The sequence below is a fragment of the Sturnira hondurensis genome, unplaced genomic scaffold (genome assembly GCF_014824575.4).
Source record: "Sturnira hondurensis isolate 20B ecotype Veracruz unplaced genomic scaffold, ASM1482457v3 Scaffold0003874, whole genome shotgun sequence".
NCBI lineage: Eukaryota > Metazoa > Chordata > Mammalia > Chiroptera > Phyllostomidae > Sturnira > Sturnira hondurensis.
Genome location: NW_028076505.1, coordinates 3,871,788 through 3,895,466, shown reverse-complemented (window position 1 = coordinate 3,895,466; position 23,679 = coordinate 3,871,788). Strand labels below are relative to the sequence as shown.

General features: G+C 49.8%; 1 protein-coding gene across 2 annotated transcripts in view; it reads right to left on the bottom strand.

Moving 5' to 3' along the window:
- Nucleotides 1–23,679, bottom strand: part of TRAPPC10 (trafficking protein particle complex subunit 10) — an 86,899-nt gene that overhangs the window by 26,410 nt on the left and 36,810 nt on the right. For both annotated transcript variants that reach the window (XM_037043071.1, XM_037043072.1), the window contains 8 exons: nt 21,306–21,501; nt 19,460–19,571; nt 16,676–16,923; nt 6,842–6,988; nt 6,129–6,243; nt 5,207–5,283; nt 4,074–4,165; nt 45–185 (listed from right to left, as the gene is read on the bottom strand). In XM_037043071.1, the coding sequence (XP_036898966.1) occupies nt 45–185; nt 4,074–4,165; nt 5,207–5,283; nt 6,129–6,243; nt 6,842–6,988; nt 16,676–16,923; nt 19,460–19,571; nt 21,306–21,501 (1,128 nt within the window). The remainder of the gene's footprint in view (nt 1–44; nt 186–4,073; nt 4,166–5,206; nt 5,284–6,128; nt 6,244–6,841; nt 6,989–16,675; nt 16,924–19,459; nt 19,572–21,305; nt 21,502–23,679) is intronic.

The following is a 23,679-nucleotide window of genomic DNA, read 5'->3' as shown; positions in this document are numbered from 1 at the left end:
AAAACAATTTTCTTTCTCGCAAAAATGCTGCACTTAAAGGATACTTCTCAATCTGTCCAAGGTGCTTCTGGCATTCAGCCAGCTGCTTCCGTGTGTGCGTGATAGGGAGCGCCCAGCCCTCAGCCAGGTAATTCTTCAGTGCCCCTTGGAGGTAGCTCTCCGCCTTTTGTGGAGACTTCTTCCTCCTTGCAAGTCAACAAACAGAAGCTTTGTTATAGTGATCCACAATTTCAGTCATAATCCCCACAACGTCCTCCACCCCCTGCGCCACCCCCACTGCGACCTGTGTACCCTCGCAGACAGCCCTTCCCTGAGCACTGTGGTCTGAGAGCAGGCACCAGAGCAGGGGTGCCTCACTCACTGGACCTGAGAAATTGGCTCAGGGCCACGACCCCGCACGTCTGCCCGGCGTCATTCGCCCAGCATCATATGCTCATCTGTGAAGGAAGTCAATTTTCACAGATGAATCTCACGAGAAGAAAGTGGGGGCACCATTCACTGTTTCAACCTGACATACAAGAATGCCAAGGGTAAGAAAAGGGAAAACATTTGTCTAGGGGCGCACAGCTGCTTAGGGAGGAAGCTACGAAATCAGGGCTCAGTGCCACCTACCCACTGCAGACAGGGGAACACAGAAGCAGGCTACATGGCCCAACCAATAGGGAGGCTTAAGCAAACTGCCCTGAGCGGGTTTCCAAGATTTTCAGAGCACTATGAAGAATTTAAATAGCAACACTTATCACGCGAGAGAAGCCCTTCCTAATTTAAACCTTCAAGATGTTCAGAACAAAACCAAGGACAACTGAGAGCACAATTAGCGAGAGCCTGCCAAAGCCGGCACGACAACGTGGGTCCCCCGGTCCTCCCCAAACTCAGGGACAGGCTGGCACTACAGAGGCAACCTCGGAAGACATTCCGTTTTTACCGCCCTACTCTGGAAGCAATGACATTTCTCAAAACCACAGATCAAGTAACTTTTAAACCTATCAAATGATATGTTTGTTTTTCTACACCTTCATGGTCCTCTCCTACCCCAACCCTTTTTAAAGAGGCCCAAACCTTCAATACATCTTCAGTTACTATCTCTAGCCATACATTCTTACATTTCTCACATTCTACAGCTAGAAGGGAGTCAAAAGACCATTCGTCACCCGGCCCCTGGAGACGGAGGCCAGTGGCCACCTGGCTAGCCTGAGGCCAAGCTGAAACAAGGACCCGACGCTCTGATTAGCCACCGTCGCTCCTGGCCGGGAGGGTACCACTCACGGCAGCTGCAGACGCGGCCCCTCTGCTCCACAAAGAACTCACTGCGGAGATACACCAGATGGAGGCGCCAGCCGACCGCAGCCCTGACGGCTGTTAGTCAGGCGTGTGGCAGGGCAGCGGCTGGAAGCACGACTGGAGACCCAGAAGTTCACTTGGACCACCTCTGAATGCCTGCTACAGTCACTTCACTCAGTTAAAATAAACCATTCCTCCTTGTTTCAGCTACTAAAACTACTATAGGCTTTAAGATATCGTGTCAAACACACATTTCTTTTAGAAAATCTTAAATATCTTTTAATTTATTACGTGTATTTCTCGCCAACGCTTTCAAATAGCAGGACACGCCAACTGGGGTTTCTCTGCGTTGGCAGGCTCATTTTATCAATCGCACGAGAAACTCGCTGTCTCAAGTCTGCCATGAAACCCAGCTGCAGAGCTAGAGCACAACTGGGAATGCTCCCGCATCCGTGCACGCCGCCACTCAGTCACGGCCACCTCCTCTCACGACACAACCCGCACAGTTGCTGTGCGTCACTGACCTCCAGGCTTTCAGAGTCCTGGGGGCATCCGACACAAACCAGAGGAAATGCTATGGAACAAAATACTCAATAATCTACATCCCTGTTTCTAGGGACTTCCGCCAAGATGGAAGCATAGGTGGAAACACTGTGCCTTCTCCCACAACCAAGTTTGAATACAACAAAGGTTTGGAGAACAAAGACACAGCCAAAGAACAGAAAATTGAATTATACGGAAGTCCGACAACAACGAACCATTCCACCGGGACGGTAAGAGGGGTGGAACCAGCAGCGGAGCAGGGTCGGGCAGGAAAGATCCCCAGACCCAGGTGCACAGGCAGCCCGGACCCAGTCAGGGTGTGGGGCAGACTGACCGTGGTCACACATTCGCGCACAGTGAGATGGACCACGCAGACCCCAGGGGGCGAACCCAGTGGAGGGCTAACGGCGGTGGCACACTCGTGTACAGTGGGACGAAACACTGCAGTGGGCCCAGGTGACGGTGGCAGCTGCGGCATCAGCCACCTGTGGGGGCCGCGGTGGGAGGCAGCAGACGGAACGCCATTGTTCCTCTTTGACCCCGCCCCCACATACAACGTCACAACCCAGCGACTTAGTTGTCCTGCTCTGGTGAACGCCTAGGGCTCTGATCCTACTACGTAACAGGCACAAACAGCCCAAAAGATGGCGCAAGAAGAACTCAAAGTCCCAGAGCCTATAACTGTAAGAGACCGAGAAATTGCCAGCCTCTCAGAAGCACAATTCAAGACACTGTTTATCAGGATGCTCACAGAACTGGTTGATTATAGTCACAAATTAGAGGAACATATGAAGGCTAAACTAATTGAAATGAAGGGAGATGTCCAGGAAACCAATAGCGATGGAAAGGAAACTGGGACTCAAATCAATGGAATGGACCAGAAGGAAGAACAAAACATCCCACCAGAAAGGAATGAAGAAATGAGAATTCAAAAAAATGAGGAGAGGCTTAGGAACCTCCAGGACATCTTTAAACGTTCCAACATCCGAATTATAGGGGTACCAGAAGGGGGAAAGAAACAGCCACGAGTGGAAAACGTATTTGAACAAATAATAAAGGAGAACTTCCCCAGTCTGGCAAAGGAAATAGACTTCCAGGAAATCCAGGAAGCTCAGAGAGTGCCAAAGAAGTTGGACCCAAGAAGGAACACACCAAGGCACATCATAATTACATTAGCCAAGACCAAAATGAAGGAGAGAATCCTAGAAGCAGCAAGGGATAAGGGGACAGTCACCTACAAAGGAGTACCCATCAGACTGTCAGCGGATTTCTCAAAAGAGACCTTACAGGCAAGAAGGGGCTGGAAAGAAGTATTCCAAGTCATGAAATCCAAAGACCTACAGCCAAGATTGCTTTATCCAGCAAAACTTTCATTTAGAATGGAAGGACAGATAAAGTGCTTCTCAGATAAGGTCAAGTTCAAGGAGTTCATCATCACCAAGCCCTTATTATATGAAATGCTAAAGGGACTTATATAAGAAAAAGAAGATGAAAAATATGAACAGTGAATGGACAGCAAACTCACAGTTATTAACGACCACGCCTAAAACAAAAGCAAACCAAAAGGACAGCTAGATCAGGAGTGGAACCATAGAAATGAAGAACACATGGAGGGTTAGAAACAGGGGAGGGGGAGGGGGAGAAGGGGGGAGAAGGTACAGAAAATAGCATAGACAGTAGGTAGAAAATAGATAGGGGGGAGGGCGAGAATAGTGGGGGAAATATAGAATCTAAAGAACTTGAGACATGTGGTTATAAACTAAGGGGGGGAGAATGGTGGGGGAGGGAGTGTGCAGGTGGAGGGGAATGAAGGGGGGGAATAGAACAACTGTAATGGTATAATCAATAAAATATATTTTAAAAAAATAAATAAAATTGTTTCTAAAAGCAAAAAAAAAAAAAAAAAAGAATCTACATCCCTGCTTAGCTGCCAGTAGACTAGATTCTTAAATAGTTCCTCATACTTCTTTAAATAAATGTAATTATAATACTATATATTACACGTAAGTTCATTATGTTAATCTAATTAAATAAAGTGAAAAGATCAGTAATAGCTATTAAGAGTAACAAGCTGAAAATCCATTTGGTTTTCAGAAGAAATTTTTTAAAATGATGACAACTGGTTCACAGATCCTATATTTTTCATTCTGTAAATTTATGTACACTTCATACTAACTCCATACACAATAAATTTTCCTTTAACAGGTGCAAAATGTTTGAAATTCAAAGAAAAGTCCCAAATCAATTACATGTAAAACTCTGCCAGATCCTTCCCAACCAACTTAGCAGATCGAATCCTCCCGATACTGGTGTACATTCCAATGGTGGCGTGGGACAGATCCTGTGGAAAGGTCAAAAAACAAAAAAAACCACATATTGTACTTCAATTTTAGGGCTCCACACACTGACACTGATGCACCAATGCCGAAGCAAAGATTTATTAATGTAACACTAACATTATCTGTTTTACTTTGTATCTACTTTTGTGTGGAGTTTGTATGTGCAGTAATCTACACAAAGTCACTAACTTGTACATAAAATTATGAAGCATAATTAAAAAATATGAACTCAGCAAGCATACACTTTTAACCTGTCAAAGCACTTTTTGCATGCAGGTAACATTTCTAGTATTTTTCTCAATTTCTGGATCATAGGAACAAACCATCAGAGGCTACCGCCTAATGCTCTTGAGTTAGCCGTGACTCGAGCACGCAGCTGACTCGCCGAGTTTCTCCCTACACTGCTTTCTAAAGTCCCAAATTTAGATCCTTTAGCCACTGTAGCTAAAATCAAGCACAATCACTCTGTTCAAGTTCAAATGATTCTTTTGTCCATGGAAAACTATTCATTGTCCTCTGTTTCAATTTCTATTCTATTGAAGGAGCAATGCTATTTTGAACAAAACTATAAACATGTAACGATGAGTTTATGCCTAAATATGGCCCCATGAGTACTAATATACATTCAATGAACAACAACTATTCCAGGTATTACCCACAACTCCCTAGGGTACCAAAGAAACAGAAAAGACAACGAGAAGGAGGTCCCATCCCTGGCTGGCGTGGCTCAGTGGATTGAGTGCAGGTCTGCAGACTGAAAGGCCGCTGGTTGGACTCAAGGTCAGGGCACATGCCTGGGTTGTGGGCCAGGTTTAGGGAGTGAGAGAGGCAACCAATCCGTGTTTCTCTCACACGTTTCTCTCCCTCTTTCTCCCTCCTTTCCCCCCTCTCTAAAATAACTAAACAAAGTTTTTAAAAAAAGAAAGAAAGATGGTCCCAAATCCCAATTCATTCCCAATTCAAAAGGTCACACAGCAGAAAAAGTCTTTTGGAGTTGGGTTTTCTGCTATGGGCAGACAAGAAACAGCATATAAAATACTTACTAAGTAGTGTTTTTCAAAAGCTTCTACTGATGACAATGCTTCTTTGAGTTTCTTATAAGGACTCTGAGCTGTGTTGGCTTAAACAAAAAGAAGTAGGAGTCCTTATTCATCTTCGTCATGTCCAGACACAGGAGTTCACACTGCCCCTCGCCCGCCACAGGCAGATGGCTGCACCGGACACTTGCGGAGACCACAGCCAGCCACATGGGCTGAACTGCGTAACAACCTGTATTCTTGTCTAGTTAACAAATGCATGAAATAGTCTAGACCTTTCACATAGCACTTTATCTTTGAGATTAGAATTGTTGAAAGAACGCATTACAAACCTCCAACAAATCAAACTCCTGCAAAGGGACCTGAGGTGGTCTCTGAGCGCAACCATGGGTCAGAAACCCCACATGCCCCCCCTCTGGGACGCACTTAAGGTGGTGGGCATCCTCTCAGCTCCTCAGGTCGCCTGACTTCAGTTAGCAACGGCTCTGCTGAGTCATGCACCTCACTCTCCTCGTACCCAGAGGAACTAGCCAGGTCCCCTTCAAAGTGCTCAGTTGCTAGGAGTCACTTACTGAGGGAAGGACCTGCCTGGCCACATTGTTAGAACACAAGGTCGCCTGTTCGTTCACAGGGAGACCGGTGCCTTCCAAGGCCACATGGGCTGTAAAAAGTCACAATCAGCTGGTGGGAGCCTGTGAGGAGCTCAGGCGTGGTTTTAAAGAAACTTCCAACAATTTCTTAAGCGAGTTCTAACATTTCGGTCACTAAAAGGTAAAACACCCCACATGTGAATCTAGCTGGCTAACAGTGACCACAGTCCCCCAGTGAGTCATTGCATTGTTAGAACCTGCGCTACACATGCTAAGGTACAACTGACTCGTCACGATTTCCCACGGTAACACCTGCCCCAGGGCACCCCAGGAAGTACCTGTCTCGGGGCGCTCAGCTCCCAAACCTGCCAAAAGATCGACTGTCCTGTTGAGGTCTTCCGAGTCAGGTCCCTTCTCTGACACCAGTCCACACAGGTAGCCCAGGGACTTGAGCTGTTGAGATAAATCCACACCTGCAATTAGTTTGCCCTAGAGTCAGCTGAGACTTTATAAATTTAAATACAAAAATTAAAACCCAACTAAATTCTAGAAGCAACTTATTAGCTTTCTCATCTAAATGACTCTTATCTGGATATAAAAATACATCTTACTGGGACCAGTTCAAACTCCTACCTCCCACACAGGAACTCTCAGAGGGGCTCCAAGGTTGGCAATTCTGAGCTTACGCCATTCACCTGCCTACGCACTCCTAAGCTTTCAGGTTCTGTGGCTCAATCTGCAGCCCCATTGGCTGCCCACAGGAGACCATGCTGCATTTCCACACGCTCCACACTCCATCGGTCTTTGCAGACCAGCCTGCTCCCACCAACAGCTGGCGGAGGCCATAGCGTCAGCACAAGCATAACAAGTGCCTCATCTGCTCTGAATGAAGTGCTACGAGTAGGAGCCACTGAGTCCTGGGCTGTTGTCAGACACGGCCGAAAGTGATGAGAGCTGCCCGTGTGGTCATTAAGCAAACATCACTTGTCCAACAGCTTCCCGCACCCAGCGCTGAGAGGCACTGCCCACAGGTGCACACAGCGGCAGTCACCTTTTCCGTGGCGTAGCTCCATAAGCCCACAGTGTGGGCGATGTTCGAGTCTATCTGCGCCCGGTCGCAGCAGCCTTCGATCCTCTGCAGCACCTCCAGGCAGCTCAGAAACACCCAGCAGTCCAGGGCCCCGGGCGGGACGGAGACCTGGGGGCACAAGAGTGGGCGCATGAGGAATGCACTCCGGGAAGCACCCACATGCACACCCACACGTGCCAGCCTGCCCCTTCAAGCAGATGCCCAGCCCAACAGTGCTGTCACCTGCCAAACCATAGAAAAGAAAAGGGGACCATGACAATAATCACACCGGTTCACGTCCAAAAAGAAGGAGTGATCTATGCCCAAACCATGACTTGAATGATGTGAATGACTTGGCAGGACTTTGTAGCTTTCAATAATGGATTATTTTTAAGCTTATGAAGAAAAGAAGCCTATAAAAAGGCTTCTATCATCCCTTACTAAGTTTGCCACCCGGCCACATCTCAGTCTGACAGGCACGTATTACAAAGAAAGGGAGCTAAGGCCTCAGATGACTGCTGGGTCACATTTCAGAAAGACCATGCTCACTACTAGAAATCTAAATACAAAATCGGTATTTGACGATACTTAGAAATGACTGTTAATGTTTTTAGGTGTGATTACTCCTCTAAAGATGAGCTCCTGTTGCTTAGAGACACACACTGAAACATTTACACGGAAATAAGACATATTAACTAGGGTTTGCCTAAAAACTAACTGAGGGGAAAGTGGCCAGCGACACAGACAGCACAGGAGACGGGGACAGCTGTAGCTGGTGACGGGTGCCCAGGAGTCCATTTTATCATCCTCTCTATTCCCGCATCTATCTGAGCTGTTCCAGGAACACACAGTAAAACACATGTGGTGCCACACAAGAGCATCTACCGCACATGCTCACTTGTTATAGAACAGGCACTTTTTCACAGTTTTGCGTCTCTGAGATCAGAATGTGTCTCCATCAACGGCATCACAACACTCACAGGTGGCAGTGCCACTGCTTTCCTGGTGGCACTAACGTCACAGGGTGTCTCACAGCTGGCACCCAGCTCAGGTGAGACGGTCATTGGTGCCACTCAAAATGGGGACCTGGGAGGGGATTCTCTGTCAGCTGATGAGGGACAGGCTGCATAACGCTGACAAAACTGGCGTGAGTCAGAGAGACCCCCTTGGCACACGCTGAGCACCAATAAGAGGACTTGGAGCCAAGTAGGAAGAACCAGAGAGCCCCACTAAACGTTCCCAGGAACGCTAAACTGTCTAGTCTCTGAAAAATGCGATCAACCACCTAGAGCCTTCAAAAAGAAAAATCAGCATGGAAAGCAATTACACGATCAGAAGCTACCTTCATAAAACGGTACAACTTTCTCGCCCAGACAATGAACCACACCCGAAGGGATGCCCAGGGATGCACATCTGTGCACGTGGGAAGAACTGAGAGTCACACACCATGATGGGAACAGTGGGTCACTTTGTTTTTTGCAAAAAGCAAGTGCCACTCAGTAAAAGAACGGTACATGAAAAACAGTACCACCAGCCAGCAGCAGTCAGTGTTTCTAGGGGTAAAAACAAACCCAGTGTCCACAGCTGAAGCCTCAACTTGCAGCCTGGAGGAGGCCAAGGCCAGCAGACACCACGCTGACACAAATGCACTGACTGAGGTGCTCAGTCTGGCTGTCCAGACTCAGGGTTGGCTTTACTAACTGAGACCTGACACCTCCCACCAGTCCTGCCCAGTGAAAGTCGCACACCCTGTGGTCCCAGCATCCTGGGCACGTGCTGGCTCCTGCCACCAGGTCTGCTCAGTAACTACAGTGCTCAAATTGCCCCCATTGTCAGAGACTTCCATGGCTTCTCTCCTGTCCTACCATTAGGAAAGGAGACAGCTTACATTTAAGTGTTCACTGAAAGACAAAGGCACACAAACTGGTGCATCACGTGGCATCTTATGACACCCGTGATCTGTTGCTTCTCGTTGTCATTTACCTCTTACGCTGCTACCCACTTGTGTGCCCCTCTGGGCTCCCAGCCAGACCCCAGCTAAACACCCCAAAGGGGCCAGCAGTCCTGTTTCTTCTCCACTCATTCAAGGGCCTGGCAGAGATGGGCTCTATGGCAGTCATGGTCACATGGGACTTTTGGAAATTTTAGGGAAACTCACATACTTAAAATGATTACAGTAATACTTTTTCAAGCACTTTAAAACTAAGTTACAAAATATGGTGAGGAATGTAAAGGGCACGGACCCTAAGTTTAGAGCTCAATGGGGACACATCTGTCACTACCACTCAAATCAAGGACGAGACCATCTCCATTACCCCAGCAGGGTCCCTCGAGCCCCTTCCCAGTCAACGGCCACCCCCTCCTCTGACTCTGTCAGCCGCGCCTTCTGCCGGACTGCTGACCTTCACACAAGGCCGAGTCTCGGCCTGAGCGCCCCTGCTCATAGCATCTGTCACTCAATGCAACATCTGCACAGCTCAGCCTGGCCAAGCATGTCAACGGCTCGCTGCACTTTACTGTGGGGCATAGGCCCTCCTCCGACACGCCACAGTTTCTTCATCCATCCCCTGCTGGCGGGCATTTGGGCCGTTTCCAGGGTTTGGCCACTACAGACAAAACAACTGCAGTGCTGCCCACCCAGCAGACCCGGGCTCTTTCGCCTCATTTGAAACAGGGGGTGGGCCGAGCGACTCTTGACAATACACGTTTCCTAATGAGAAGGATGCTGAGCCCTCTCCCAGAGTTGGGGGCCATTTGGATAACCTCTTTTGTGGAAACAAACTTGTTAAACTAGTTTTTTCTCTGTGTTCTTTAGTTTGCAGAAAGTCCCCGCCTTCCCAACACTGAAAGGGCTGTCTCTCAAAGCCCCAAATTAAAAGCACTCTTCTCTCTATTCTATTAAACCTGTGTGACTTTTATATATACACACATATACACATATCTCCCAAATACTGAAAAACAGGGTCCTATGGAAACCCCGACATGCCCCCGCCGCCTGTCCACGAAAATCCCAGCTGCAGCAGCCCCCAGTCGGGCTCCCTGCCAGTCAGCACCCCCTTCCCACACCCTCACACACCCAGACTCTCATGACAGACAGTTTCGCTTCATCTTGAACTTCGAGTACAAGGAGCTAAATAGGTACGCTTGTGCCTGACTTCCTGAGCTCCACTTTACAATGGTGGCACTCGCTCACTTCAAGTCTGTCCATCTGCACTGCTGGCTGCCTTCCCTGGCCTGGACAGACCGCAGCGGCTGTATCCCTTGAAGAGATGAACACTGGGGTCACTTCCAGTTGCCCGCAGTTACGAATCATGCTGCCACGAGCACTCGGCATGTGCCTTTGGGTCACACACGATGTATCTACACCGAGGCACACGTGTTTAGTTCCACCAGAAGGTGCCAAACGATTTTCCAAAGCGGCGGCACCGATCGCGCTCCTCATCAGCCAGCGCTGTCCAGGGTCTCTGCCCCCTCTCGTGCAGCCGCTGGGCCCTTCCCAGCTGTCCTAGGGCGGAGGAGGGGGCTTCACTGTGGCTTTTGTTTGCACTTCACTGCGATTAACTGATTCATGTGCTTACTGACCACCTGGATACCTTCTTTCCCTATCTCCCTACTCATCTGCCAGTGTTTTATACGTGATTCAAGGGAGTTCTCTGTGTATTCTGGGTAAGAGTCCGCCCCAAGCACACATCCCGGACACTCCCCCACTCTGTGTGCGCCTTCCACGCACTCAGTGGTGGAACAGAAGTTCTGATCTCTACAGTCTAGTTTATCGCCCCCCTTCCCTTACAGTTAGCTCCTTTGGTCCTATATTAAAAATATTTGCTATCCTCAAGAATACATTCTCCCACATTATTTTCTAGTTTTCTTGTTTACCTTTCACAGTTAGGTCAAATCTCCACTATAATTAACTGTGTGTAGTGTGAGATAAAGACTTATTTTTACACATATTCAGATGACTCCAAACCACTTATTCATGGAACAAATTTTACTTGAATCCACTTCCTTGAAACCCGCCCCACTGCCTTAGTCCAGAACTTCATCCCTTCTTCCTAAGGTCATAGCGCAAGTTTCCGAGTCTTCTCCCTGCCTCCTTCTAGGGCTTCATTCCCTCCAGCCCTTCACCCTGCCAGGTCCCAGCACCTTCCACAGCGGCCCCACCTCAGACCCAGTAGCGGCTCCCTCCTAGCTCTGGAATTAACCCCACCTTCCACCAGGCACAACAGCACTTGTGCAATCTGCCTCCGAGTCCACTCCCAGCACCTCTGTCGCCTTCGCCTCTGCGCCCTGCCTCACCCTTCACCTTCCAACGAGGCTAAGATCCCGTGCAGCTCCTTAAATACACCACCACCTTCTCCGCCTGAAATGCACTCTTGCACTTGCCACCACAAGCCAGGTCTACCTAGTGAATCCTCACTCGTCCTACTCGGCCCATTAAACGACAGCTCCACAGGGTGGGGTTTGGTCTGTCTTTCTCTTTGCCGGAAAACACAGTGCCTAGAATAAATGCTTGCTTGGTACGACACAGGTGCTCAGTGAGTATTTGCTGACTGAATGAATCTTTCAAAACCAGCTCACACAAGATCGCCTGCAGGAACCTCCCCTGGCACACGGCAGGCACTACATACACGGTGCCAGGCCAAACGGCAGTGGTGCCCGCGCAGGGCTGCCACCCCGCCCCGGCCCCTCTTGCACCTGCCCACGCTTCTCTCTCCACCTGGCTCTGACACTGCACTCTAACGACCTGCGTGTGGCTGCTCAGGGCCCTTGAGTGCGCGTTTCTTCCTTCTCTGTGTCCCTCACCCCCCACCCCATGCGTACCACAGAGTCAGGCAGACAACCACCCGTTTCTCGAAGAGTGCTTGGTAGCCTTTTTTCTCCTTTCCCAGAGCCATCGACTCTTACTGGCTCCCCCTCAGCAACACCTGCCCTTCACACTGACTCCTCCTCCTGTCGCCCCCACTACTCTTCCAGCTCAGCTCCTCTGGGCTCAAGGTCGCAACAGCCTCCACTATCCACTGAGGAGCCCAGCAGGATGCCTAGCGCACACAAGTTCTCCGCAACCCCGAGCCCCAGTCTCCAGCCACACCTCTGCTTCTGTCCTCTGCTGGACCCCAACCTCGGGACACTGATCCCAGCTGGCCAGCTGAATGGCCCACCTTATCTGTTTTCTCCAGTTTAACCTGGAAGTTTCTACCACACGCAGCCCCTGCTCACAATCTGGCCAACAGGCTGTGATGGCCTCTCGGGCACAGCTCTGGCCGGTCTCTACCTGGGCAGCTCTCCAGGGACGCTGAGGGGTCCTGACCCTTCCTGGCGTACACTGTCTGCAAACAGAACCACAACCCAAGCTGATGAAAGATGGGCAGCACCAAGACACACACGTTAAGAAAAAGTCCTTTGGCCAGTCACTGTAATAAACACATAACGGCCTTCTAGAAAATTCCTTCCTTATATTATTCCCACTTACCAGTTTGGTGAAGATGAAAAAAAGGCATTATTAATGTAACTGAAAGTGGGGAGGTCTTTCCAGAAGACCATCCAACAGTTTGTACTCAGCGCTTTAAGCAAGCGTGTCCCTGAACTGGCGTTTCTGCTTGGAGGACGGTGTGGCACCGACAGGGTGTGGCAGAGCCACACGCTCCGCAGAGAATCCCGACCAGCCCTGCTCGGACCAGGCCGACGGACCAGACGCAGCTCCTCTACTGACAGAAAGGCCAAGGCCAAAAGGGAGCCTCCTGCCAGGGGACTCGGCATGACATTTCTCCTGTATATTTGTCTTCCAAACTTATATAGAGAACACAATTGATTTTTGGTAAATGGGGGGGGGGCGGGGATTTAAAAATGTTGTAGGAAAAAAAATACCATGTAAAGAAGTCATGTGAACCCAAATGGAACCGATGTAACTTCACGGATTGTTACTCCTTGATCCCTAACAGCTGAACGGAATAACTACAATTTCCATTTTTCCACATTTTCAATCAGGGGAGCGGGCCCAAGGCTCTACATCGGCACCCCGGGATGGGACTCCAGGCCCAACTACAGAGGTGGGGCTTGTTCCCACGGCAAATGGCAACCACACTGCCCCTTCCTCGCAAAGAAGATACTTCGAATCAACCGAGAAATCAAAAGGAAGTTGATTTCCACTGATTTAAAACCTACCGCATGGCCCTACAGACCACAGAAGCGAACATACAGCACTTCCTACCACAGAGATGTCACGGTCAGTCGGCAGTGCCCAATGGCTGCACCACTTTGGCTTCGGGCTGTAAAGGAGACTCAGGAGCAGCAGCCTAACCCAGCCAGCAGGCTGCGTCCCAGGCCTCTGTCACCACAGCCTCGCCCGCAGCCGGCGATGGCTCCACCCGAGCATCCCCAGCCCCTTGCGGCAGAGCCACGCTCCACACTGGCCTCTGGCCACTGACGTGGATGTGAAAAACAAGCCACCGGCCAGCTGGGCCAGACACAGAAAACAGGTCTGATTTGGGGAGTAGAAGCAAATGTATAAAATAAGTAAACAGTTTTGAGTCTTTTGACTTGCATATTTCTAGAAAAATTTAAAATAAACTCTTAAGAATCAACTTTTCCAGTCAGCCAAATGCAAAGTACACGAACTACAACAACCCTCCCCCCTGCAGAGAGAATCTTAGATGAGAACGCGGAGGGACTAATTTCATGCTTGAAGTGTTGCAAAACCTCTACAGCCTTATGAGAAGGCTAACACCTAAGTGGACGCGGACCACTCTACTGTCTGAAAGAACACTCGAGAAGACATGGATAAGGGAGGCCAGGCCAAAACGGATGAAAGGCAGGCGATGGGCCAGAGCCATGCTGCGCTCCCCATACACACGTCACCTCGCGAGTCCTCACAGCCCAGGGGCAGCTACTGGCCACCTCTGTCTCGTGGCTGGACACGTGGAGCTCCAGCAGGTAGTAAATGAATAGCCCAGCAGGAAGGGGTGCGGTGGAATCCACATGCAGATGGTCTGGCTCTGGAGCCCACCCTCCTGTGTCCCTAAAACCCTCATGAGGGACACCTGACCACACAGCGCTCCAACTGCGGGTACAAGACAGGAGACGCTTCTGGGGTGGAAAAGCGGCTCCCGTGACACTCGGCAGGACAGCGTCCGTACCTGTGGGTTCACGCAGGGGAGCGAGCGCCCACGGAGGGCAGTGTAGGAGTCCCAGGAGATTTCATAAACACAGCATACTTAAGAGGCCCCGGGACCCGTGCACGCAGAGTAATGGGGACACCAAGTGACGGCACAGTCAAACAACGGCGTCTGGCTGTGTGTGGCCTGACAGGGAACAGGGAGTTGGGGCATTAGGAAGGAGAGAGACTGAGAGGGCGGACAACAGGGGGTTCGGCCTCACCTTGCATTCAGCATTCAGCTTGGGTCCACTCTGTGAGAGGCACAGTGCGGAACCAGAAAAGTACAAAGGAGTGCACTAACGATGATTAAAAGTGGGGACAGCCTGCACTCAGAGGAAGATCAAGATGACAATGACCATTTTTTCACCCAGAAAATAGCCAGGGATAAAATACCACAGTGAAGGAGACACGCAGCATCAACCCACGGCATTCGGAGAGGCCCCAGGGCACTCACACAGTACAGCAAGAGAGCTCGGGGACCCCACTGACATCTGCAGGCGTGCTGCCCACGACAGCACTGCCAGGGACTCAGGGCCCACACCACCCACGACCTGCGTGTTTCTTTCTTCAAGCAAAGAGGAACAACTGGGCTTCTGCCATTCACACCAGAGGCACAGCAGGACTCAGAAGGCAAGCAAGGAGAGCAGGACCGGCTGTGCGCTGGGCAAGCTGACAAGAGGTGAGGGCGCTGCGGTGCAGTGGATGAGGGGGACACACCACATCCCCCTGCAGCCCACCTGCGTGTCTGCACACACCACAACAATAAGGGATCCATGGTGGGACAAAGACACTGACGTGCAATGACACTATACCGGATAGCCCGGCCACACTGTGCCCCCTGCTGCTGCGTGTAATACATCAGTGGGCTCCCTTGCCTTCCAGCCTCCACAATGCCTGAAGGAGACAGGAAGACACAAGGAGACTGCAGTGGCTAGAGTGCCGGCCCCTCCCCCGGGGCGGCGGCCCCCACCAGAGGGCCCAGGCCTCGAGGGGCTGCCTGCCCTGCTGGCTCCCGCTGTGCTTCCTGTCCTCCCTATAGGCTGGCAGCCATACTGTGGCTCTGACTGGTCAACTTTCTAAGGCAAGAAAAAGAATTTAAGAGACAGTTTTAAATCCTTGAGTTTGTGACAGGCTGGGCACAGCACTAAAGGGGCTGGCTTTGCGCCACCGCCGTGGTTTCCCAGGCCGGCCCCACGCCGCACAGTGCCGCCTCACAGACCCCCGAGCTATCCCAATCGGAAGTGCCAAGTGCCACCGGCCTGGACTCCAACCCCTGCCTCCGCCCCTTACCAGCCCTTCCCCAGAAACTAACAGGACAAAAATCACTACATCAGCTAAGCTCTCTGGGACCGCATGAGGGCAGATGGCCTGTCTCGTTAATGGGTGGGTACCTCACAGACCCCCAGGGCTGAACAGCAAGATTGGAGCAGGCAGAGCAGGCAGTCTCGATCGACTCGGGGAGAGGAAACCAAAGAGCATCGTTTCAAGGTGGAAAATGTTATTTTTCCTTTTTTGCTTGAGTACATGTCCAAGGCAAAAAAACATTTTGATAAAACTCTTCAGTTCTTGAGTCTATGGCAACTGGGCTAGGCATTTCTCTTTAGAAATTAATTAAAATAATTTCCCATTTGGACAAAAACAAGTTTAAATCTCCTGAGATAGTTTCAGACTAAGTGGCGAGCCTGTATGTAGCTTTCCGGGCACACAAAATAAAAGCCTCTGTATCAGGGAAGACCACCCCTCACAGCCCAGCTAACACGGGGACCTTGCACGCCTAGGCCTTCCCTCACTGCGCCCCTGGGTGTGCCCGTGCGGACTAAGATGGAAGACACTGCAGTCAGCCAGTATCTATGACATGAAGGGCCACTGGGCTGGCGGGGACGACCTGAGTCTTGGCCAGTGGTGTTCATGGGCAAGCTGTCTAACCACCACCAGGCCACTCACTCAGTTCTTCACTGAGGACGGGGCGGGGTGTCTAGAAACCCTCTGAAACGCTGTATCGCATCTATAAGTGCACATGTGTGTCTATCTGGGTAAAGAGGTCTCTGAATTAAATGGCAGGACCCCCCTGACTAGGTTTCCTCACCACAATGTTCCAAGTCTACAGGCAGAGAAGAGTTCAGGGCCCTGTAAATTCATTTTTAAAGGTAATATTTCACTGCAGATCAACAATGTTCTGCTTCCCTAGGTGGTTTCTTGCACACACATATTCAGAACATACCTTCCCTTCATCTTTGTGCTACTAATTAATATGGCACAGCTGGCTGAGTGCTGCATTATATGTGTGTTCACGTGCAGAACAAAGACAGTTCTGAAATAAAACAAGTATCTACCTGCAAAACGCGACTCTGCGTGTCCCGTGGCCGTCAGGGGGGCAACCTCTACCAGCGGAGATCTGCTTCCACAGCACAGGCTAAAGGCCCCCGGAGACACTGACCTGAGAGGCCTACTCTGGCCAAATAGGGACTCCACCACGTTGAGAGCAGAAATTGTGTGTCCCAGCGATTAATTAATCAATGTGAAGAGTAACTATACAAATTACACACAAGAATTCAAGGACATTCAGAAGAAGAGAACGCTTTCCTAAGCACAAACAGTTCAGAGCCTGGGGTTTCTACTGGAACAGTCACAAAAAGGGTAAACGGGGCAAACAGGCGACTCACTTCCAGGAGCTTCAGCTCCTGCACACAGCTGTGCAGCAGCTCTAGGGCGCGCTGAGCCACCTCCCATGGCCTCTGCAGGAAGAGGAGCAGGGTGCACTGGCGAGCAAACAGGTAACTGCGCAGATCTAACAGGGTAGCTTCTTGCCTCTGTATCAATTCGCGCTTCTCCATGTCTATGGGCTTTCGGAGGATCAATCCATTCCAGCTCTTCACCGGCTGGCAGAAAAAAGTCAGCCAGTTGGCACCATCTAAACAAACACACATCATGAAAGGCTGACTACAGATCCCTTCACCTCACTGAGACTCTCGAGGGACTGTGGGACTCAGGTACCGACAGGCAGCTCACCACCCCGGTACTCCCTAGGCACCAGCCCGCCCCCTTCCAGTTGGCGTGGAACCAGTCTTGGGAGGTGGAAATGAGGTCATTACCAAAAGCACTCATTCCAGATTTGTCACTTGACAATGAGCACAGGGTAACAGGACCTAGGCTCGAGCACCGTCGCACCAGCCACAGGGTGGAGAATGGGTGGGGAAGCAGTCAGAGACTGGCAGGCCGAGGGCCAGGGAGCCCGGGGCTCCATGGCCATCAGCTCTGAGGGAAGGCGTGAGGCCTGGGCTGGGGGTCTTCCGGGGCTGGAGGGCAGCCTGCTCCTGTGGGTCTTTTTGTCTCCACTCTTCACCTTACCCACTGTCTCTAACTCTGCCATGCCGACGACCTGAGTCCTGCCCCCAGAGAAAAGGACAGTGGGCAAAGGAAGGCTGGACAGCAGGAAGCAGAGGGGGAAATTCCTGCTTATCACAAATTTCCAACGATGCTCTCAATTTAAACTTATAACCTCAAGACTCAAACAGGATCTTAAAATAAACACAAGAATCTAAATAAGTCATTGAATCTTTATGGAAAAAAGTCTTAATCTATTTTGCCCACTCCAAAACAGACGTGTTATAATGATTTCATGGTACGTTCATGTCAGGAAGTGACTGGATGATGGCACCTGACATTACTGAGCACCTGAAGTGCCAGCCACGGCCCACGGCATCGCTTACTGGCTTCCACCTGCACTCGGAGCTGCCAGAGTGCACGCGACGTGCAGTGCCCTGACAGGCCCCCAGAGCCGAGACACCAGCAGGTCCCTCTGCCAGTCCCACCACTCCCAGGATTCACCTGGCTCCCGCCCACCTCCCCTCCAGGCCTCTGTGCTAATGCCACCTGCTGAGAGAGGCTTAGCTGACTGTCCCATCTAAAACTGAACGGCACTTACTGCCACCCTATCCCCTCCCTGTGTTCTTTTCTGCAGCCGGCACTTATGACTACCTGACTCTAAGTAAATACGCCTCTATCTTGCCTGGTTTCGGTCCAGCCCCACTGCACTGAGAACAGTGCCTGGCACGTAGTGGGTGCCCAGCCAGTATCTATGACATGAAGAACAAAAATGAACCATCTTATCGGTCCGATGCAAAACCTGGACCAGGCTTATTACTTTTGGATTTCAAATTGTCCCAGATTCATTTTAAAACTGAGAGAACAAATTATGTAAAATATAATGTAAGAAATATGTGAGAAATTTAAAAGATATATATGCAGAATTATGTAAAATATAAGAAAGGCATTACCTCCTAAATTTTTTTTATTTAATTAGTAAATACTTTGCTTTGCCTGTATGTTTAAATTTGTGTCTTGGCAAAGAGAGATCCAAACCTGAACTTGGTAACAACTGGCTTGGAGTGGGGACCACGGTGGCGTTTCATCAGCATTTCCAGAGCAAGGGCAGCACCATGGCCCAGGTGGACTCTCCCGGGACTCACTTCCCAAGGGTTTTCTAGCAGACACGATGGTTCCCTAAAATCACTCTTTTCTCTGAACATCATGACAAGGGTTCCCGACAAAGCCATCTCTTACAGCCCTGCCTGTGGAGGTGGAAACAACCCAAATGCCCAGCGCCAGGGGCTGCGGAACAAACCAAGAAGGAGTCCACCCTGGGAAGCGCTACACGGCTGTGAGCAAAAACGAGTCAGAGCTCCTGCTGTTAACTTGGAGAGATGCCTGTGGTGGGCTGTTAATGAGAACGACAAGCTACAGACGGATAGATTTATATATTTAACGCCACTTCTATCAAAACCAATTATCAACGAAAAAACAGTGAAGATGACTATAAACCTTGTATACGGTTTTACTGTGCTGTGTACTTTCAAAAGATGAACACCCATGACAATGGTGTCATATAACACTCACTGCAAGGAGCTCTCGAAGGTCACAGAGACGACCTTCAACAGAAGTAAAGATTCCCACCCCCCTGCTGGCTGGGAAGCACAGGATCGGAAGTTTCACTAGTCAGCTGTAAGTTGTGAATATGACACTTCATACTGGAAAAACAACTTCTTAAATGCTTTTTTTAAAAGACTTTATTTATTTATCTTTAGAGGGGAAGGGAAGGAAAGAGGGAGAGAAGCATCAATGTATGGTTGCCTTTCGTGTGTCCCCTGCTGGGAGTTGGCCTGCAGGAACTGGCCTGCAACCCAGGCATGTGCCCTGACTGGGAATCGAACCGTGATCATCTGAGTTGCAGGCCCACGCTCATTAAATGCTTTTTAATACTTAGGATTTTTCTAAAAGTGGAAGGGACTAAATCTTAATTCTCATTTCATTCCTACTGGAACCATATCATGTACTTTAAAACAATAACACAGGATGATTTAATCATTCTGTGAATAAATAGCAGCTTCCAGACTATTTGAAAGCGGGGAAACTTCGCAGAGATGTGCGTCTGAAACATCACTACTCACCGCCAGCACCGAAGTTGACCACGTACTGGGAGAACAGGGCGTCCAACTCATCGTACTGCACCAGAGCGTCTTCAAACTGCTGCAGCATCTCAAACACAAAGGCAAGTTCCTCCTGTTTACCCGAGGTTTTAAAAAAGCAAAAACGTAAGTCAATAATGTGAAACATTATATGGCTATTCAAGACGGTAATGGAGAGAAGCAGGCGGCATTATACACAATGTCTGCACTACTCTGAGTGAACACCAGTTAACAGTGTGCCGACATTTATGCAAGCACAGAGAAATGAGGCCTGACCCTCCGTGACTTTGCAGCAGCACAGGACACCACAGTCACCTCTTGTCCTGGGCACTTCCCTTGCCAACCCAGACACACGTTTTTAACTGGGCTCTTCCATGCAGACGAGCTGGACGTCACCCCCCATTTATTCATTTAACCAGCTCTATGTTTATACCCACTCAGGCTTAATGGGCATTAACTCCACTTACAGGTTTAAATCCAATCCTGTCATCATTTGTTTTGGTGCATAAATGGTTCAGCTTTGGCCATGGCAGGCTCCTGTTGGTGGTGCTTATGTTCTCCTGGAGGGCCTCTACCTTCCCCGTGCACCCCCTTACTTGCTGGGTCCACAGGTATTCCAGGTCCATCTTGCATTTTCCCTGCCCCAACCTGGAATCAACCACTTCTGCAAGGGGCTTCAGAACCTCTTAGTGGACATGGAGTTTAGAAACCAAGCTCCGGCACTGGGAGTGCTCACTGCTACTGAGGTGTCATGCTTCCTCAGAAGACAGAGTGTGCATGTGCGTGTACTAACACACACACCCCTCTATTTCCGAATCAACTCTCCCGCTCACCCACTGTGGGTTCACACTGACACCTCAGATTCCAACCCAACACCACTGGGTTCATTGAGAACCCCCCTCCCTTCCTGTTTGTAACTCTTCAAAGTAAGTTCCACACACTCAAAGGGTGGAAGGATGGGGCATTTGATCTGAAAGGCCTGCAGCAGGCCAGCCATACGGGAAATCGTGAACACTCAAATTCCCTTCTGTGCCCCCAACCACCCAATGGCCAGTAGGACAAAAGCATCAGAGTAAGAGGTAAACATCAAAATTTCTAATCAGAATTGCCTCTTATTTGCTCAAAATGTATTATTTCTTCAGTATTTAAAAGTAAAAAATAAGCTTTTTCAAAATATGGTGAATAAAAACAAAGAACCCTAAGAGCAACATTCTGTTCCTCTTTGCAGAGTCAGGAAAGCTCCCCGCCCCCCAGACTACACCATTACCATCCCTTTGTTCACTGAGACTTTTCTTCTTAAACAGAAAAAGGGCTGTTATGGACTACAGTTTGTAAAGTCTAAACTTTGTTAAAACTGTCGTAAAGAAAGTAGCCTAACCGATTACAAAACAGAACTAGAGAGAACTGTGCCCTGGACGTTACAGCGCAGTCGCAGTGGCGGGCAGGTGATGGGCATCTTCCCCACGGCGACCCTTGCCACCGCTGGGGCTCTTCTTCCACGGCACCTCCAGGCGCACCCGCACAGCCACCCCAGAAGGAGGCACCCCAGAACGCCCGCACACAGGTGTTAATCTGAGGGCAAGGCCATTGCATAAAAGGGTAAACACCAAGCGCTGAAGCTCCAGGGAGCAGATGATACAACTACTCAGGAATGGTAATCTCTGGTCTCCTGCTTGATAAGCCAAGAGGCAGAAACCTCTGTGAACTACTACATAGTCTCTTGGTCTGAAAGCCATGCCAAGAAGACTTACCACAAGAGAGTGGCCTTATTTAGAAAGAGGGAGGGAGGGAGGGAGGGAACTGTCCGGTTCTATCATTGGTCAAGTACCTGAACCATGAAATATTCACAAAAGCTCCAGCCTGGCTCAGTCCTCTTCTCCCTCAAGGTTCTCATGTCATCCTCAAACTTGCCTAGGTTTTTGGTAAAAGACATAAGAAGCAATGTCCTGAGTTTGGTCAGGAAGGTGTTCCAGGATTCCTGAGTTCGAGAAGAGTCCTTCAGGGGGTCGGTGAGCACAACACACCTGCAGAGACATAAACGGACTATCTGGAAAATACTCTCCAAGCACAGCACCAGGCCCCATTGTTTCTCCCGATGATCTCCTCCCTCCCCTCCTCTCTCCCCTCTCCCTCCTTCCTGCTTCCTTCTTTAGCTGGTGAAAAACGTTAGGCAGGTGGTGAGAAATCAGGTTAGGAAAAGGTTTGATGCCACACAAGCAGCAAGTGCTGTTCAAGGAGAATCACTGCAGAGCAGACTGAAAGGTGGATAAGGATTTTTAAAGATTTTATTTATTTATCTTTAGAGGGGAAAGGAAGGAGAGAAGGAGAGAAATATCAATGTATGGTTGCCTCTCGTGAGTCCCCTACTGGGAACTGGCCTGCAACCCAGGCATGTGCCCTGACTGGGAATCGAACCACGATCGTGTGGTTTGCAAGGTCTGCACTCAATCCACTGAGCTACACCAGCCAGGGCGGAGAATAAGGATTTACGATGAACCCTGAGTCTTGGACTGTGCCTCCAGATTCTCTGTGAAATAAAGTGATCGTGTCACACTCAGTTCCCCAACCTCATTTCCCCTGCTTCCCTCGAAAACCTCTTTTGGTTCCTTGTAATGGACAAGCTAAAATTTAAATTACTTAACATGGCATGTGAGGACCATCACAACTGGCCAGCCCAGGTGTCCAGCTCTACTTCTTACCGTTTCTACTTGGGGCCACCGACCTTCCCATGCTCGCTCCTCTTTTTATCAAGGATACTCCTCCTGCTCCCCCTTCACACCCCAGCTCAGCTGACACACCCTCACTGAGCCCCCCCCACCCCCGGCTGCTGCGCCTGCTCTACCCTCTGGCCTCTCCTGCGCTGAGTGTCCGCTGTGAACACTTCCTCCCTTTGTAGGTCCATCTCAACCAGACTGTGAGCTCCTCAAGGGCAAGGTGAATAAACTAATAATAATTAAAAGCTTAGAGGAACAGTAACTTAACATGTAGGTATGACTCAGCTTCACCGTGGGAGGACTTCGCATTCATGTACAAAGATCAAGGGCATAACATTACAAGAGTGTCCAGCGGATTTGGAAATGGCTACATATCCATCCAATAGGTTAAAAAGGTCACTTTCTTCATCCTTCCTTGACAATAACTTAGAAAAAGATGAACAAGTCTGAACTCAGAAATAATTTTAAAATGCTGAGGTTATGAGTTTCAACATCCCTCCTCAGTAAACATTTTACCTGAACCACCACCAAGAACTGAAATGAGCAGACTCTGAGCTTCACTTCTCTGTGCCCTCCACACCCTCTGGAGGGAGGGCTAGCTGGATGGACCGCTCAGCCCCGGACAAGGGCCGGGACAAAGGCCGTGGTGAACGGTCAGCACCAAAAAGGAAACCGAGATGTGGTAGCAGGCTTTAATTCCAGCCACTCCGCCACCCTCCCACCCTGCCCTGGACACGGTTTCTTCCCCGAAAGATGGAGGGGTCTAGCCAGCTCTCCCCAAAGCCCTCCCCGCAGAGGACTAGCGTGTTTATTCACCATAGGAGCTGCTAGAATTTACCAGTTCAGCAGCCTACCCTTACGGGCCTCTCAAGGACGGAACTCATCAGCGTTATCCCTGACCAGACCAGCATGACACACAGAGAGACCCGACACCTACGGGGGGAGGTGGGAAAGAAAACTGACACAGACGCCAACCACTGAAACAGCATTTGTCTCAGTGTCCCGGCGCTTACCAGGCAATGGACTCATTATTTTCTCCGCCCATGATAATGCCTTTCAACTTTCGATGTTACTAGATCTCTTTATAATAAAAAAGCACTCTGCTCAAGAAATTCACCTTAAGCCTAGACGCTTAACTCAGAAAGGAAGAATCCATGATAGTTCAAGTCAGGGGAGGTGGGCACCAGCCGGGGAGGAGCCACATCCTCAGGGTCCCAGGCTGTCCCAGGCAGCCCCCCAGAGGCACTAGGCACGGAGGAGCTCCAGGCTGGGGCCCGGGACAGCCGGGCGGCATGGACAGTCCACAAGTGTTACTTGCCAAGCGCCCGAAAAAGCACAAAACCCTTTCCAAGCAAGTTTCCTCTCAGTGATTTATGCTAAGGAAACAATAAGGATATACACAACACTGGAGCCAGAATATTATTTACAATATTGTGCTTTATAATAAATAAACAATAACTTACAGGCCCAGCAGAGGACAGTACAGAC